At 46.1% G+C, this 19190-nt stretch overlaps 2 protein-coding genes across 2 annotated transcripts in view; one reads left to right on the forward strand and one right to left on the reverse strand.

The window, feature by feature from the left end:
• LOC142765076 (uncharacterized) overlaps nt 1–19190 on the forward strand; it is a 104101-nt gene that overhangs the window by 34433 nt on the left and 50478 nt on the right. The gene's annotated exons all lie outside the window — the stretch shown is intronic.
• Nucleotides 7788–14881, reverse strand: LOC142765073 (uncharacterized). Its single transcript, XM_075865638.1, has 5 exons — nt 14799–14881; nt 14405–14526; nt 13388–13541; nt 9425–9637; nt 7788–8187 (listed from the first exon to the last, which is right to left on the reverse strand). The coding sequence occupies exons 3-5, from the start codon at nt 13539–13541 to the stop codon at nt 7985–7987; spliced, it is 570 nt and encodes a 189-aa protein (XP_075721753.1). The 5' UTR covers nt 14405–14526; nt 14799–14881; the 3' UTR covers nt 7788–7984.

Below are 19190 nucleotides of genomic sequence, written 5' to 3' on the forward strand. Positions count from 1 at the left end.
TCTGCGGTAGAACACTAAAAAACTCCCAGCATTTCCCCGAGGGTGAACATGGTTAAGTGCGAATACACGGGGTGATGCTATGAGGGGTATTTATTAATTCGCACTATTATATTTGTTAATCACACTATGGTGCCTTTATGGTGTAATGGTTCCTGGGAATCGCAATTTGATCACACGGGGGAGTTTACGTTAACTCACTGGTGAATGCCAACGGATTTTAACTTTACTCCCCCTCACGACCCGCTCTCGACGGGAGACTGAGAGAGAAGGCGGGCGCGCGAGAGAGAGGGGTGCGCGCGCAGCTGCAGCGAGCGAGGAGAGCGGAGGAGCGAGCGAAGGGGGAGGGGGTATAAGGCGCGTTACTGACACCGATATCAGCGTCGCGACCGTGGCTTATTCGGTAGAGCGTCGCGCTGCGGCCCGCCAAGTCCTCTTTGTTTTAAAGATAGAGAGAAGACTGCGGACGCCGCCGACGGCGGTAGATGGTTTGAGGTCGCTTATAAAGTGTATTCACACTTAAAATTGTTATGCTCAGTGCCCGCGTTAAAGTGGCACTCCATCAACGATACTTTTTCTTTCATTGTGGAACAACTACATAGGGTCTATTTAGAAAAACGTTTCAAGCACTGGTGTGGCTCTTTTTGAGAACACTGGATGTGACCCACATAGTGTCTTGGTTAAAGCATAGAGTTTCTCAAAGTTAATAGAGGGCACTATGGCGCTGTGATCGTTCAGCGACCATGGGAATGATGGGTAGCACACACATTTGCCTAGTCTTCGTACTTGCGGGCGGCGAATCGTACTTGCGGCTTCGTTTATTGCTGTGTTTCGGTTTTGTTTTGAAAGAAAGATTGAACCCTTTTGAACTTCGAGAGACGGTTTGGAAAGTAAGTCTAAAAAAATAAAATGGTGAAGCGCAACCGCTGAACATTTGCTAATACTTGTTTCGTAAGAAAACAGCTCCAAGCCACACGAACACACACGGAGCCAAAAGCAGGCCAGAAGTACGAATATTAGACAAATGTGTGTACTACCCAGCCCCGCCGCGGTGGTATAGTGGCTAAAGTACTCGACTGCTGACCTGCAGGTCGCGGGTTCGAATCCCAGCTGCTGCGGCTGCATTTCCGATGGAGGCGGAAATGTTGTAGGCCCGTGTGCTCAGATTTGGGTGCACGTTAAAGAACCCCAGGTGGTCGAAATTTCCGGAGCCCTCCACTACGGCGTCTCTAATAATCATATGGTGGTTTTGGGACGTTAAACCACACATATCAATCAATGTGTGTACTACGCATCATGCTCGCTGAAGCGCCGTGTGTTGCAGCTCCCATAGACACTAGCGCCAGAGTTCCCTCTAGTGTATATTAGGAAACTCTATGGGTTAAAGTACCACTCGATGAAGGGTTTCTTGCTTTTGTCATTGTGCGCGATACTGGTGATAGACACAGGCGATGACGTTCGCGGAGAACTATGCCACCTAGTTCGACTGGTGTGAAGCTGTAACAGATTTTGCTGTGGTAAACTGACCTGTACTTAAGGCTGCCATGAGGAGAGCGCCGGTAGCCAGAAACAAGGCGAGCACCAGGAGCACGAAGATGACCCGCAGCACGTTCATCACCCTGTTGATATATATGCTCGTTCATCCTGCAGTGAAACAATGTTACAAGCATGCGTACTCAGACAATTCGTAGGGCTTGTTACGTGACTGTGGCTAGTAACAACTTGATGGGCCCCTTAACAGCCCCTAAATATACAAAAGAAAAACATCGCTATATATTTATCGGCGTTTCCAGTTCTCGTGGCACAATTCGTGACGTCAGCAGTTTGTTGACGTCACGTCAGGATGAGATACCATCTCGGTCGGTCATTCTACAAGAGATACCTGTTGTCAATCGTTTTCGTAGTCTACATTACCATGCAGTCGCATGCCCGTTCTGCCTTGCAGTGCGTGACTATGGTGGGCGATAAACTGATTTCACTTCGCTTCCTGCGTTTGCAACTGCGCAAGCAGAGATAGCGCTATGCAGTCGATAGGCCCCAAATTCTGATTGGCCCAATGCTTAGTGCTGGCATTCCACGTGTTTTCGGAAGAAATTAATGGCGAGGAGGAGATAGCGCTTGTAAGAAGTGTAGAGAAAGGGAGAAAGAAACTGCTACCTCACCTTTTCAACTCGGGGTGGTTCAGGGGCTCCTTACGACGAAATACAAGCTCAGCCCACAGATTCGCTGCCCTTCACCTTTGTGAGACAGCCATTGCAGCTTGTTTCCGTTCTAAACACGCGCGTTAATATTGATCGCTGTGGTTTGACGCAGTAAAACCGCATTATGATTACGAGGCACGCCAGGCACGTAGCCGGAAATTTTGTTCGGGGAAAATTTCCTTGCACTATGTGAGTGCGTGTGTGTTCCTTCATTGTGCGTAAGCGTTCAGTGTGTTTTTACTGTAAAGAAACGTGGATTACCAACGTGCCCAGATTAACATCCCCGGGTTTTGGGGGAAAGTGACCGGGGGTTTGACCCTTTTGTACGCATGTTCACGAGTGTGTCAGTTCATGTGTGTGGTATAAAAACGTACCAGTGCAAAAAAAAAATTACACGTACAAATCTAAATACCACAGTGATGTTACACCTGACACAGTAATCATAAATAGGGTTAGTGTATATGGCACAGAAGTGTTTTCTATGTTGAGCATCTCCCGTAGCTCCACCGCCATCTATATGATGTTATTGTCGCAGAATTTCATCTATCTATCTATCTATCTATCTATCTATCTATCTATCTATCTATCTATCTATCTATCTATCTATCTATCTATCTATCTATCTATCTATCTATCTATCTATCTATCTATCTATCTATCTATCTATCTATCTATCTATCTATCTATCTATCTATCTATCTATCTATCTATCTATCTATCTATCTATCTATCTATCTATCTATCTATCTATCTATCTATCTATCTATCTATCTATCTATCTATCTATCTATCTATCTATCTATCTATCTATCTATCTATCTATCTATCTATCTATCTATCTATCTATCTATCTATCTATCTATCTATCTATCTATCTATCTATCTATCTATCTATCTATCTATCTATCTATCTATCTATCTACCTGTCTGTCTGTCTGTCTATCTACCTGTCTGTCTGTCTGTCTATCTACCTGTCTGTCTGTCTGTCTATCTACCTGTCTGTCTGTCTGTCTGTCTGTCTGTCTGTCTGTCTGTAAATTCTTGTTGACGGTTTCAGCACCTTTTTTATAAACTTATTAGCACTCTCATGTTTATGTACTGGCAATCTTTCAGCTTCGATATTTGTTACTTTAAACAGCAACAACAAAAAAGTACAAGAATGAACAAACGTAAAAGAGACTCACATGGCTGTTTGATGCCCCAATCGCTCTGGCCCGTAGAGAAAAGAATCTGAAAAAAAAAAAACGCATTAGTACAACTGCTCATGGCCCATCTAGTAGTATTTTTTTTTCAGCCTGGTCAGATAACGCGTGCCAAACGTTATAGCCCATCACTCCGCCTGGAATTATCAAGCAATCCTCAAAGTCAGCTAACAATATTTTCCGCTTTCCTTCTGAAAACGATGCTATATACCCAAATGACCTTGCCATACACACTATTTCACCGTCAATGGCTGATCGGAGCATCGTTAGGTGCATAGTTACCGTGAATGCCGCAGAAGGCCGCCACGTGTCCACGCGCACACTATCGATTATGCTGAAGGTAAGCCGTGCGTTCTAAGAAAACAAGTACTCAAGGTGATTACATGTGCCTGACGTAAGTTCATCCCACCGTACCATTCCTGCCTGCTTAGTTTTCAGAGCATTAGTCGGGACGACGAAATACGACAGAGAGCAATTACAGCACGTGAGAAATTCGTAATAATAATTTATAAAAAAGTAAAGGCGAAGCAACGAATACGATAGCAACAAATTGTAATTCACGCGAAGAATGACAAGCACGCCAAAACGTGTCCCGCGTCGCTCACGCACAAATGGCGCACGAAACGTTCTCACATTTACGCATGAACGTGAATAAGTGTCTCAGTTATTACTTTGGTGTGTCTGAAAAGCGCGCCCTTTTCGCAAACGTAGACTGTGCAGCGCCTGCAGTGACCTTGGGGGCCCGGTAACCACAACAGAATCCTTCCGGTGAAAGCCAAAGGCGTACGATTCTCCTCTACGTGAGATAAGTGCGCGCACGCGTGAGCGTCTACCCCCCCCCCCCCCCCTCGGCAGAGTAGGCGTGGGAGGGGAATGCGTCAGCGCGCGTCGCCGCGTCATGACGATATGTCGACGCACGCTCGTTGTGCCATCTAGCTGGTAGTGCTGAAAACGCAATAGTTCCCCGAGATCTCCTTCACCCGCGGTGAGTGGAAGATACAAATAGCTTGTCGTTTCAACGTGGAGGCAGATGCTCCTTTGTGGCTCAGTGGCTAACGCCACGCACTCTGAAGCGAGAGGTCAGATGTGCAGATTACGTGAGCCGGAGTCTTTTTATCGATTATTTTTTCTTATGTTTTCATATATATATATATAGGTACACATATATGGTGAATGACAGCGGTCTCTAACGTCGAGGCCGGCGTTCACGCCGGCGGCAATATCCAGCCGAGATTGTTCATATAATTGCTATCGCAAAAATATCTGAAGTTTGATGTCTCGAAACCCCAATATAATTCTCGTAAATGCGCTTGTACTTGAGGAATTCTAAGAATTTTCGCAGAGGTCAATTCGGGAGGCAGTAAACTCTATTAAGGAAGCTAATAAATGGTTACTTGGAAAATTGTGGCAGGGTGTCGTTAGGTACGTCATTCCATATGTCATCGACGAGCCGACGTAGTGGTTATTGAGTTCGCCTGCTCATCCGAAGGAAGCGAGATTGAATCCAAGCCACGTAGGCCCTGCAGGCAAAATTCTAGACGCCCGTATATTTGGATTTAGGCGCATGTTAACGAGAGACAAATGGTCAAGCTTTCCGGAGCACTTCACTATTGGGTTTCTGATAATTATACCTTTGTTTTGGGACGCAAAAAATCTACATATATTGTTATGCAGGAGATTATTCGAGGTAGCGCTTCCGTACGGGTTCTTCATGGGTCAATTATTAAACAATAAACTGCTTCTTGATTGTGTTATTAATTAAACATCATAAACTTGAAATAAGAAAGCAAGGAACGCATTAAACAGGGAAAGAAAAAGACTAGGGGTAAATGAGTCTATCACTATGTTCAAAACGCCATAAATTCTCAGGCCGGTGGCATGAGTGGCCGACGGCCCGGATTCTAATATTGTTTTCACATTACTTTTCGCTGGGATAATGCGGATTGCTATAAAATGCACTCACTCCATGATCGCGCGGAGAGCATCTGACGGGCTGCGGCGTTTCTTGAAAGAACGCACTCTTGTAGATTTGCAGACAGGTTACAACACTGTCGGAGTGGTAGGCGTAGCTTGTTCTTGCTTCCCTGAACTGTGGCTCACACCCACTGTGAGGATTGGCCAAAAATCGTGAATGTATGTAAAATGCCTTAGAATTTTAGAATAAGGGAGGTTCTGGAACATAACTTTTACAGATTTTAAATGACATTTTGGAGCTCAATAAGTTGTATGAAAAGAACGAAGCTATTTTTGTTACTCGTACATGATATTATAAGTAAAATCCTCAATAAAAATACATATACACATGTGAACACAGAAAGATAATATAATGTATTGGCTAGATAAACCATTGGTTTCATTGAGTCGATTTCGGGCAGACACTTAAGCCTTTACATCGGAGGACCCAGAAATAGATGATACAAAGGGCAAAATCGTGGGCGCAGATAAGATAAATTCATTCCAACAGCAGATAAATCTGTTTCTAACTGTGTTTTTTGAGCTGTAGCAAATCACCCGCAGGTCAGTAAGAATTGATCACCACCACCACCACCACAGAATCCAGGCAATCGAGAAGGTGCCTGAGCAGATCTTTCTGGGCAGAAATTTAGTCGCAGCTCCTGATAGACAATTCCGGTTTACGTGTTTGACAAAAATATTGCCACGAGGGGATATAATAAGGATTGTATTCGGTAGAATTTGTCAGTGCTGTGTCTGCATGGACTCCAATTTTGTTACGCCCGTGAAATCGTGCAGCCGTCATATAAAGAGATGTTAGAAAGCACGGTAAAATCAGGTTTTGATGACTTCGCTAAAGAATCAGACATTTCTTTCTTTCTTTCTTTCTTTCTTTCTTTCTTTCTTTCTTTCTTTCTTTCTTTCTTTCTTTCTTTCTTTCTTTCTTTCTTTCTTTCTTTCTTTCTTTCTTTCTTTCTTTCTTTCTTTCTTCTTTTCTTTCTTTCTTTCTTTCTTTTTTACTTTATATTTCCCAAAATAAAACGAAAACATCACATTCTGGATGGTCTCCTGGGCTAAAAGCTGTAACAAAACAGCTCGACTAAGGTCCAGAAGACCAGTTACATGGCATCAAGTGACAGCTGAAAATTGTTTCACCAAAAATGTACAAGTCATGATCACACATGGTAGAAAAAGTATTTACAAAAACAAAGCATATAACAATATCTGTACAAACGTTACAGGGAATTATTCTGAATTAACACATTTCTAATAACATACAAACAATAACAGAACACTCAAGTTTAATTACAGAAAAAAATGTAATACTGAAGGTACAAGAAAACACCTAGGAAACACCTAGGAAAGTAAACCTAGGAACAACTGTTTGTTAATGTCCACTGCAGTGGAAGAAAGATGTTCACGTACCCGAAAAACAGAGGTGGCACTACGATTTTCTTACGGGGGGGGGGGGGGGGGGGACACTGACGAGAAGTGAGTTCTCTCAGGGGGGTGTCTAGAGGCGCGGAAGTTATGCTTTGTGTATTGACTGAATTTTCTTTGGTGTGACGTAGTGGTGGTAGGGAAACATTTTGAGGAAACTTCCCCCCCCCCCCCCCCATGTGCCCCAACCACACTGCGGTCACCCCGGAGAAAAAATCGAACTTTTCTCAATTTCGAGGATTCTAGTGCACTAAACGCCTTTGTTACGCCGTAGTCAGCACGAGCAGAAAGTGCCGAGTAGATAGAGATGAAGAACTTGTGATTATAGAGGAAGATGTAATGGCCGTGTTTGTTGTGCGTAAGACGAGCAACAGTGCCAGAAAATTCAGCGAGTTACACACTTTGAAAACCATTCGATGGCGTAGCTGTAAGCGGGTGGGCGTACTTGAGGGTAGACGACAGCCTTACTTCAAGTGTCGTCATCGTTATCATCATCATAATGATCATTATTCAAATTTAATTTATTCATCCACGGCTCGGTTCACATGACCTACGCCCCGCCGCAGTGGTGGTCTAGTGGCTAAGGTACTCGGCTGCTAACCCGCAGGTCGCGGGATCAAATCCCGGCTGCTGCGGCTGCATTTCCGATGGAAGCGGAAATGTTGTAGGCCCGTGTGCTCAGATTCGGGTGCACGTTAAAGAACTCCAGATGGTCAAAATTTCTGGAGCCCTCCACTACGGCGTCTCTCATAATCCTATGGTGGTTTTAATGGGGACTTTAAACCCCACATATCAATCAATCAATCACGTGACCTACGTTATTACTTCTGCTACAGCAACGACAACAACAACAACAATAACAACACAAGCAAAGCATAGCAAGGCAAAGCTAAACCACAACTAATGGCACTACTACTACTGCGGTGTTGGCACGTTGTACTTAAACCAGCCGGGCTTCACTATAAAAGGGGGATACCGACAAAGTTTAGCCATTATTAAGCATTTAATAGCGTGCTTTAACAAATAAACAAATTGTACTTTTTAAAGTCAACAGCGGTGGGTATGTGACGCCAACAAGCGGCCACCCGTATCACAGATAAAGTTCCAACTCGCTTCAGTTTTGATGTTGTTCACATGGGGAAAGAAGACGACAAAATGGCGTCGGGTAGATCCGTGGTCCATCAGTATATATCATTGCTTCCCGAGGCAGGCGGCGGCGCACGCCCGCAGGCTGGCGTAGGTGTTATCCAGGCACACCTGTTCCCACGGGAGGCAGGTCCTATTGCGGCTGTCATAGTACCACCACTTCTTTTTGCGTGCCTCGTGGAAGTCTTCGTTGCTGCAGTGCAGCATGGCGGTTTCTATGGGTTGGGTGCAGCGAGCGTTCGGTGTATCTGCACGGTGGAGTACGAGATTAGACAGACAGACAGACAGACAGACAGACAGACAGACAGACAGACAGACAGACAGACAGACAGACAGACAGACAGACAGACAGACAGACAGACAGACAGACAGACAGACAGACAGACAGACAGACAGACAGACGGACGGAGAGACGGACGGAGAGACGGACGGAGAGACGGACGGAGAGACGGACAGAGAGACGGACAGAGAGACGGACAGAGAGACGGACAGAGAGACGGACAGAGAGACGGACAGAGAGACGGACAGAGAGACGGACAGAGAGACGGACAGAGAGACGGACAGAGAGACAGACGGACAGAGAGACAGACAGGCAGGCAGGCAGATTATTAACATGGCCATATATATATATATATATATATATATATATATATATATATATATATATTAAAAAGGAAGAATTAGAGAGCATGGTATAGGCTCAGTAAAGGCTCAATGGGTATATTGGGCTCAGTGGGGCTCAACGAGTATAGGCTGTATGGTTGATGGTGACGTCACAAGGCTAGCGCAGTGCAGGCAAATCATATACGGCATCGAAGCCGAACAACCTCGGCCAATATGCTATCTCTGAGACGTGAAGTGTTTGGTTAATATTGCGTGAGGAGGAACGAAGGGAATGGCTCGACGAAGAGCTTGCTTGTCAAGTGTAAGGCTGATTTCGTGACGTAGTGTTTTCTCTTTGGTAGCGTTTATGATAAAATAAATGAGGTCTCGTTTGTCGGTACAGGTTAACGCTACGACTTCCTTATTCAGGCCCTTCTGGGTTCCGGTAGCTGCTGTACAGAGCTGTCGTCTTTATATTTTCTCGTCAACCAATACAACTGACGAGATTTGTCAGATAGGCACTCGCCATAACTTCAGTGTGATATTTTCAAAGACAGCGATAATGACGAATTTCTTTTCCTCGATTGTCGGTGCATGGGTTTACTGGTAGATGTGTTCAATATAAGCGATAGTCGGTTACCTTACATCGCCATTCTGGGCCGCTTTCGAAAAATAGGTTAACTTCCAAGAAAACTGGAATTTGATTGCTTATCGTTATTATTTCACGGCAGTCTGCGATCCACCCCTTCCTACTTGAACCATCTTGAACGGCATTCACGAAATCCTTTTTGAACAGCAAGAAGGTTTCGCGAATACGATACTTGTTCAGGCTTGTCCTAGTCCTTCGCGGCATAATCCGTCAACATCCGATGGAGCACTTACTTTTCTCACAGTATGCCTGGCACAGCGACAGACTGTTGAAGTGTAGAGGCGAGACACCCAGGCACACCTGGTCGGAATTCCATTGCACGCAGTGGCCCTTGTGGTTGCTACGCACGAAGAACCAAGGCGAAAGCGAGCGAGGGCCCGAGAATTCGGAGCTGTCATTGGTTCGTCGCGCGCATGCGCGGAGCAGAGGCAGCATGCACGGCGTTCCTGCAGCAGGAGGAAAAGAAGGCGGATCTTATTAGGGGCAAAGCTCCTTATAGCGGCACCCGTTCGTCCCCTGTAGGATGTAACAAGTATAACATTTTGACCTCCAAGGTGGTGCCGGTGAGAGACTTCTTCTGTGCGTTGTTGAACAATAAAAAATAGTGCTTAATGTACATGTCAATGGCTGCTAATGAGGAATGACAGACAGGAGCATTCGGCTTTTAGTTAACGCGCAGGCTGCGATCACCATTAACAGCCATTGGCATGTACATTGAGCACTATCTGACAAGAAAGGGTTGCTACGTTATACTCGCTGGGTGTAACCTCCTTAGCTTTAGAAAGGTTTAGCGAGCGTTGAGCCGCAGTGCCATGAATACAATGAACTTGTATATACTATGAATGAACTCGAGGTGGTTCAAAATGGGAAGTAGATACGAAGCACAAGCCGTAAGAAAGTAAAAGCCGAATTCTCCGCCTCTCATTTCCTATTAGCATCCATTGGCATGTACATTGAGCACTATCTGACTGAAAAAGTTTGCTACGTCATATTCGCTGGGCGTAACCTCCTTGGTTTTCGAAAGGTTTAGCGAGCGTTCGGCCGCAGTGCCATGAATACAGTTAACTAGTATATACCATGAAGTCGAGGTGGTTAAAGGTGGGAAGTGAACCCGAAGCGCAAGCCGTAAGAAAGTGTGCGTGTGCCACCTCTCGTTTAGTCCTTGGAATGTCCGCTGGGTGGCGGTGCATATGCGGAATATATGATGAAAAGATGCGAGATGGTGGTACTTGGAGTGTTGAATAGATGGACGAATGGACACACAGACAGATGCATGGATGGACGCATGAACGGACGCAGAGGCGGATGCATGGACGGACGCAGGGATGGACGCACGAACAGACGCACGCATGGACGGGTGGATGGACGCATCGATGGTCACACAGACGGACGCGCATGGACGGACGGAAGCAAGAACGAATGGACGGATGAATTCTTCGCCCCACTCTCCATCATTCACTCCGTGGATATGCTGAAATTTTTTTTTGCTCTCCCATTTGAGAAATGCGGAAAAGCTCGTTACAAAGTGCGGTAAATCTCGCATGATATTTTTGATGCGAAGTATCTTAGTGTGGGATTCAATCCTGTGTGCGGCGGGAGCACCACTACTGCACACCCCGTCTCCTCTCCTACGCTCCCCCTTTCTTTCGCCTCGCAACGCGACGTAGGCAGCGTATGCTAGCCTACGCTAGCTTCCCCCTCTAAGCATCCCTACACCTGGCGTTTACACCCCAACTGCACATTCTCGTCCCTTCCACCTCTATTCTCTCCTACGCTCCCCCCCTCTCTCGCCTCACAACGCAGGTAGTGTCTGCTAGCGTTTTTTTGTGTGTTTAGAAAAAGTGTTCAACGATTTAGAGTTCTTGACACTCTAGCATGGGAGAGCAGAAAGCCGCCCCTTTACGAATATTCATGAGCATTGTTTTCTTCGTGTGTTTAGAAAAAGTGGTAGACTATTTAGAGTACCGGCGGGTACTCTACTATGGGAGAGCCCAAAGCCGTCCCTTGGGCCTCACACTTCATGAAGGCGCTATGGTGCCAGAAGCATTGGGGGGGGGGGGTAGAAAAAGTAGGTAATGATTTAGAGTACCAGGTACTCTACTATGGGAGAGCTTAAAGCCGTCCCTTGGGCCTCTCACTTTATGAGGCCGCTATGGTACTGTTTAGAAAAAAAGATTAACAATTTCGAGTACTTCGTACTCAACTATGGGAGAGCACTAAGCCGTCCCGCTAATACATCCGGTTTCGTCCACCGATGTGTATTTAGAAAAAGTGGTAGACGATTTAGAGTACTTGGAACTCTACTATGGGAGAGCATAAAGCCGTCCCGTGGGGTGCTGGAGCCCTTTAAATAATAAATGAGTGTTTGTGCTGCAAACCGTTTCTTGGCCACCCCCGTTCCTATGCACTGGATCTTGACCTCCAACGTAGTGCCGGTGGGGTATTTCTTCTGTGCGTTTTTGAACAATGAAAAATTCGCAGCATGCGCGCAAACCAATGGCAGACTGCGAGTCTGCGTGCCCGATCAGAGTCTTCTATCTCACATTGCCGATTAGCAGCGATTGGCATGTTCCAGCAGGAAACACTGGTCCATCAACTTATGCTTTACGTTTCGCCGGGTTTCTTTCATGCGCAACGCCGCCGCCAGTGTAAGCGTTAGCGCCACTGCTTCGCATCTACACAAAGCGGGAGATGGCGTAATTTTTTGCATAGCAGTTGGAGAACCAACTACCGGTTTTGATAAAGTGAATGCGTTGTATAGGTACCTCATAGCAGGCACGTAGCCTGGTTTTCTTATGGAAGGAAGAGGATATACCTCTACCGAGGTAACTCGACCACTTGAGGTACCTCGAGTAACTCGAGGTACATTAAGTGACCATCGGTAGCGTCGGCGTCAACGCGAAGGGAATAAAAGATCACCGCGGGATGACGCAATCATGGCGACAGGTGTGAACAGAACTGTGACATCTTTACAAAAGCCACCGGGACGCCACTTTGACGTCACGTGATCCCGTCATCAAGTCATATCGTAGCTTGGTCATATGTGCATCAATTCCGGAAGCACTGGAAAACTACGTGAGGCGTACAAAGCTTGCAACTCCTCTGATCCCAGAATCCACGCGCAGTCATGTTAAGTTCAGAGAGCGTTTTGCGAAAGCTTGGGATATAGCCAATACAATGGACTCGAAAGAAAAAAAATTGCCAGCATATCCACGGAGTGAATGATGAAGAGCGGGGCGAAGCATTCGTCCGTCCGTTCGTTCTTGCTTCCGTCCGTCGATGCGTCCGTCTGTGTGACCGTCCATGCGTCCATCCGCCCGTCCGTGCGTGTGTCTGTTTGCGCGTCCGTCCCTGCGTCCGTCCATGCTTCCGCCTGTGCGTCTGTTCATGCGTCCACCCATGCATCTGTCTCTGTGTCCGTTCGTCCATCTATTCAACACTCCAAGTACCACAATCTCGGATCTTTTCATCATATATTCCCCATATAGAAGCTACGCCATCCAGCGGACATTCCAAGGACTAAACGAGAGGTGGCACACGCATACTTCCTTACGGCTTGCGCTTCGGGTCTACTTCCCACCTTTAACCACCTCGAGTTCATGGTATAATACTAGTTCATTGTGTTCAATGCACTGCGGCTCAACGGTCGCTAAAGGTTTCTAAAACTAAGGAGGTTACACCCAGCGAGTATAACGTAGCAACCCTTTCTTGTCAGATAGTGCTCAATGTACATGCCAATGGCTGCTAATGGGCATCGCAGAGTGCGCGTTAACTAAAAGCCAAACGCTCCTGTCTTTCATTCCCCATTTGCAGTCATTGGCATGTACATTGAGCATTATTTTTTATTGTTCAGCACTGCACAGAAGAAATCTCTCACCGGCACACCACCTTGGAGGTCAAAATGTTATACGTGTTACTCACTACAACCGCTACGAGGGACGAACAGGTGCCGCTATAAGAAGCTTCGCCCCTAAAACGTGATGCCCCTTTTGGAATTGAAGTCGTTCTATATTAACGTATTGAGTACCGTGTTACTCTTTGGCGTATGCGATTGGTGCACCCTGTGTGTGTGCCGCATTGTAAGATATGTAAGCCTTCTGACAGTGACCTCCAAGCCATTTAGGCCGGGTGATTCTTGATTAATTGGATCGCTTCAGCGTACTGGCATTGTAGACTGTTCACACGTTTTTACTTACCACCGGAACCAGATGTTGGATAGGTGAAGGCCACGCCAATGGTCATACCCACGAGGAAAGCGGCGCTGATGAAACCGAGCATCCACTTTCGCCATACGGCCTGGAACTTCGCGTGCCGCTGAGCTGTGTCACCACGGCTAGAAGACGACGTCATCTTTGGGAGTGACGTGCGTAGAAAACGTCGTAAAGTACACTAGTCCTAAGCCCATTGTGCTCAAACTCTGGGATTCTATAGATACGTACAAAAATTATGGCAGGGTCAGCTGTAGCTTACGTTTTTCAATATCATGCACGCATGGCATCTGATTAGGAACCTTAACGGGCCGATTTTAGACAACTTCTCATTCGAAGGAGCGTTCTCTGATTGGTGAGCCAGCTTGGATAACAATATGTCCTGCTTTGTGATTGGGGAAAATATATTCTGCTACAAAAACTTCAGTGTAAAAGAACTTTGCCGATATGCGTCATGCTTATTTATAAAAGTAGGGCCAATTTATGACGAGAGGAGATCGAAGAGAATGTTTTGTTAAAGCTTTGCAGTCAGCTGTCGACGTTGACGTCGAGTTCGAGAAAAGCGATTGGCCAAAAAGTTAACTAACTTCATCAAACTGTTAATCAGATCAGACTCGTACCACTCAATTTTTAGAATATCGTAGCCACGCCTTGTAGAATTCCAGCCGTCATGATCCCCTCTTGTGAAAAGCTGCCAACACAGGCCCGTCATTTTCGAACAAGAAAAAATTTGGCTGTGATTGGGCGGTCTTTCTACGTTATGCGTATGACGTCATTTGATGCCGCCTTCCGTGTATGAGGAAGAGGAGGGTGACGGGGAACAGTTTGGAGCCGATCAGATTGGCGCAAGCCAGCGTGCAAATGTCTATGTGCTACACGTATTGATGCATCATGCAGGAAGGTTACACCACTAGTGTTACCAATCACAGAAATCAATTTTGTTTCTCCTTTTTGGAACCTTTTACTCATTAGTCTCTGAACGAACATCTGTTATGCTATACTTACGTTGCGTTTCGCTTTTCTTTGTCTTGTTGATGTTATATAGCGGTTAGTCTTGCTTTATTTTATTTGCTCATTTCTGTTTACAATCGTCCGTGTGGTCCGTTCGTCGGCATGAGCCGATTTCCCTAAAAAATAAAAGACAACAAAACGATTCCCACATAGCCACACTTGGACGTAATTATGAGTTTTCACATGACCACAACAAGGAGTGAGTTAAACGGTACCTGCTCAGCGCCTACTCAACAATTAGCCAACGGACCAGCGGGTTGAGATGATTAACGGGTAGGGCCTTGCAAAGAATTTGCATAAAATGCATGCTGAGTGGGGAGGGCGGAGTCAATTACAAATGAAACGGTTTCAAGGACCTTAACAGACACCATGGGAGACGTCGACTTACGTTGCTCTGTACGCAGCTGTGTCCGCTGGCTTCCGTGGTCTTGTGAGAGCTGTCTGGGAGGGAGCGTAGAATATTGCTTTTACTAATTCTTTATCAATGAGAATTACCCACTACGAGCCAGGAGGTAAGATTGGTTGGTCAGTAGGAATCCCTTTATGGATGGCTCAGGCCCATTGCAGGGGATTATCCGACGATGTATTGGAGGCCAAAACCTAAGGTGAGACACAAGAATAGGATAGCGTCGAGGCAAGCCCTTGACGTCCCCTCATGGGAGGCTTAGGCCTGGCCACCTAAAACTGCTGGTTTCTTATAATAAAGTTTATTCCTCCTGCTCCTCCATACAAACAAAGATTGATCGAATAAGATTAGAAACAGTGCTAGTAAAAATAATGAAAAAAAATTAAATGAAAGAAGTTGTAGCCCACCGTTACCACAATTTATCATCATCATCATCATATCCAATCACGGCACAGCACATCTCGCACAGCTCGTTTGTCTATTCATTGCGGTTCGTTCAAGTACAGCCTGGGTTTTCCCAGGCTTGTACTGTTTTTCCCAGATGTATCTGTTCTTGGTAAGAGTAACTATACACTAGCACGTGAAACGGTAGATTCAAAGTACACTAAAAAAATTGGCCCCGTATATGCATGTTTCACTGCGAATATCGACAATAGACGCTATAGTTTTGCGTCTGGAGAGAGTGAACAAAACCTTGATTTGATGTTCTGCTTGAGGAAACGGGTAGATTGTATTCGGGAGGCGCTGCGTTAGAGTGTGTCTCAATCCGTGCAGCGAAGGTGAATGAGCACATCGAGACACGTCAGACACATGTGCTATGTGGCAGTTATCTTCAGAGGAAGGAAACGGAGGAAGGCGTGCCCGCCGGTTTCGGAGGCGATAAGGTGTGGAATGCAGAGCGACGGGCAGGTGCCACCACCGTGTCGTCTTAGCAAAGCGTTGGAAACACTTGACTTTTTGAGCGTCGCGTTGTATTGTCAGCGCAGCGTGCTAAACTCTACGGTCTTTAGAATTACTTATGTATGCATTCTCTAGTATAAAGACACACATACAAAATATGGACGTGTTGTTACATGGCGCCTCAGATATGCGTAATAATTGATTTTCAATTGACAATCGCACAAGTATGAAACGGTGAAACTTGGGCAATATCGGTGGGCGCTGCGGATAGGGTACCATTTGTGGTATCTTGTGAGGCCATTTGGGGTATTGTTATGGTGGACAAACAGACAATTGTACAGGCCAACAGACAGACAGACAAAGAGCTTTATTGGGTCCTGGGAAACGCTACTCTTTTAGAGCAACGTCGCGGGTCGCTCCCACGTAGGAATGGGGAGGCATAGCCTCACCGCCCCATCGTGGGCTCTCTGGACATCCCGTAGTTGTGGTAGCAACTCTGAACTTCGTAAGGCAGAGTCCCAATCCTTTTCTGTGAGCCGACGTGGGGCCCCGTAACGAGGGGCACTGCCAGAGCATATGTGCTAAGCCGCTAACCTCACCACAATCAGGACAAGTAGAGTCAAAAACCTCAGAGGAGACCATGCTGAGGAAAGATAGGCTTGTATAGGACCTGGTCTGGAGCATTATAAATGTGATGGCCTGAGGTCTAGACAACGTGCTGTGCGGAGGAGGAAATGATCACCTACTCAACTGGTAGTGTTTAGCCACTTCACAGAATGTAAGTAAAGCGTCCCTGAACATCTCCGTGCAACCTGCGGGCCTACGTCCTCGCCAGCGCGGAGGGTTAGTGCGCGCGCCCTGGAGTGAGCAGTGTCATTCAGGTTTATTAGAGAGTCCAGTAGGGGTACGAGATCTGCAGGAAACCAAGTAATGGTATGTAGAGAAAGTGTCCTATTTTCAAATAGTTTATCAGAGTTTCTAGCCTTTTCTTTTCGAATCCATACCAAGAGCACATGACAACAACGTACGTTATATGACTCATGAGGAATGCATGAAAAAACCTCAGTAGGTTGTCCTCTCTGAATCCCCCCTTCTGTTCGAGACCCTATTAATTAACCTGATTATGTTCTCGGTCTTGGTTGAAATCTTAGCGATGGTTTGTTTGTTGTACCTATGTGACTCTCTAATCACGCCTAGCACTCTAATAGCGTCCACTCTCGGAATGGGGTCGCCGCTTCTGGTGTGAAGTACGATGTCTACCTCTGACAAAGACTTCCAGTTTTTTTGGCTTGGCTCTTTTTCTACTGGGCCTGTATAAAAGCAGCTCCGATTTACTGCAGGAGAACCTCAGCACTGTGCCAGCAAGTAAGTGGTCAGTCTGATCGACGGTTTCCTGAAGTGCAGTTTCGACTTCCCATTCTCTACCTCCAGGACACCAGATGGTAATATCATCAGCGTAAAGCGTATGGCTGATGCCCTTCACGTTAGATAGCAGTGGGGACAACTTGCTTATAGCGATGTTAAAAAGAAGCGGGGATATCACCTCTCCTTCCACCGTGCCTTTAGGGCCCAATGCTATGGGAGAGGACTTAAGGTCTCCGATATTGAGCGTGGCCTACCTGGATTCGAGAAAGGAGCTGACGTATCTGTGGAAGGCTTCGCCCAGTCCAAGCTATGAAATAGAGTTTAAGATGTGCGCGTGAGAGATGTTGTCAAACGCTTTTTCCGTATCACGACCCAGGATGCCTCTTACGTCCCTTGTGTTCACGTCTATGATTTGATGTTTGAGCAGCTTCATTGTGTCTTGTGCGGACAAAGACGGACGAAACTGAACCATGTCTTAACGAAAAATACCTTTCTTCTCGATGAACTTAGAGACACGAATGTGAATGACGTGTTCCGACACCTTGCTGACACAGGACGTTAGCGATATGGGCGTAAGATTGGCTAAGCCTGGAGGTCACCCCGGCCTGGTAATGAAGACAACCGATGCCATTTTCCAAGAGTCTGGGACAGAACCTTCTCTCCATATGCGATTGATCTCATCGGTAAGGAAGTTGATGGACTCTTCTTCCAGGTTCCTGAGGACCCTGTTAGAGATGCCATCCGGCCATGGAGCCGATCGTCCATTAAGGTTTTGAAGAAATTCCCAAACGTCACTGGTGGTAAAGGGCTCTCTGAACTCAGTGCAAGGGGGTCCAGTGTAAGACAGTCTTAACAGCTCCATCCAGTATAGCGTCTTCAGAATCAGACTGTGAGACCAAAATTTATGCGTCGAAGTACCCTAAGAAACACTATCGTCTTTAAAAATTACATGATGTAGCGATAAAAGGAACCATGTGTAGATGCTAAGCAGCGGCCGCTAATACGCCATGCTGAAGCGATGGTATCGCGCATTCGCCGGTTCGAGGGCAGAGACGAAGGGAAAGGAGGACGCTCGGGAGAAGGATGCGAGCGCACCTGTTTTGCTCATTATCACGCGTGTTTTACCAAGCGTGTGAGTGGATCTGCGGGTGTATGGTCACTGCGTAAATATGTCGCTGCTTCCTTGAGAAGAAACTTGCTTGCTTGCTTGTTCCTATAGAATTTGGCTCGTACCCACTACCGGGCGTTGACCATTAAACCGGCGGTTATTGTAATCAAGGAAATGAATTGGTAACTTTTTGAAGAAGAAAAAAAATTATTCAGTCATCTAGGAATTATAAGAGCGAATAATCATTAGGTAACTTACGAATGAAGTAAGTAAATAACTAATATTTGAAAGGAATGAATGAATGGTAATTTCAAAGAACTAGAATTTTATTGGGTAAAAAAAAGAAAGGAAATTTAACAAGTAAACCTTCTTGAGTCTGAGAAACTCACAAACTGCTACGCAGACGCTCCTGTTGCTGTGGCTCCGAGGAGAAGCCCCAAGGAAAACGACATTTTCAGAATTAAAGGCTATGTTTAATTTTCTCAATATAAAAGACACTTAGTCGCGAGTGGCACCCCTTTCTTTTCTTTGTTGTGAACGGCGCATGTTTCTCGTTTCGTTGACGGGGACTCGGCGACAAAGCCATTTCCCGTTACGCCGCTGGGGAAAGAGAGGCGCCTAAGGGGCGAAAAGGTGTACTCCGAGGTGGGGGCGGGGGCCTGAGAAGGACAAGAGGTTGCGGAGCGGGTCAGTCGACAAGAGAGATTGGTCGAGCAAGCACGTATGAACGGCCGTTATGATGCTTTCCTTGTGATGTTTGGCAGTGCATTTTATTGCGATAGCAATCGTATGGACACTCTCAGCTGGATTTTGCCGTCGACCGTATGTGTATACGCATCTGAATATATGAAAACGCAAGACAGAAAAATAATCCAAGAAAAGACTCCGGCACGCGGAATCGAACGTCCGACCTCTTGATTGCGAGTGCGTGGCTTTAGCCACTGAACCACGAAGGATCACCTCCTTACATAGAAACCATTGAGGGGGTGCAACTAAACACA

Source organism: Rhipicephalus microplus, chromosome 6 (genome assembly GCF_043290135.1).
Source record: "Rhipicephalus microplus isolate Deutch F79 chromosome 6, USDA_Rmic, whole genome shotgun sequence".
NCBI classification, from domain to species: domain Eukaryota; kingdom Metazoa; phylum Arthropoda; class Arachnida; order Ixodida; family Ixodidae; genus Rhipicephalus; species Rhipicephalus microplus.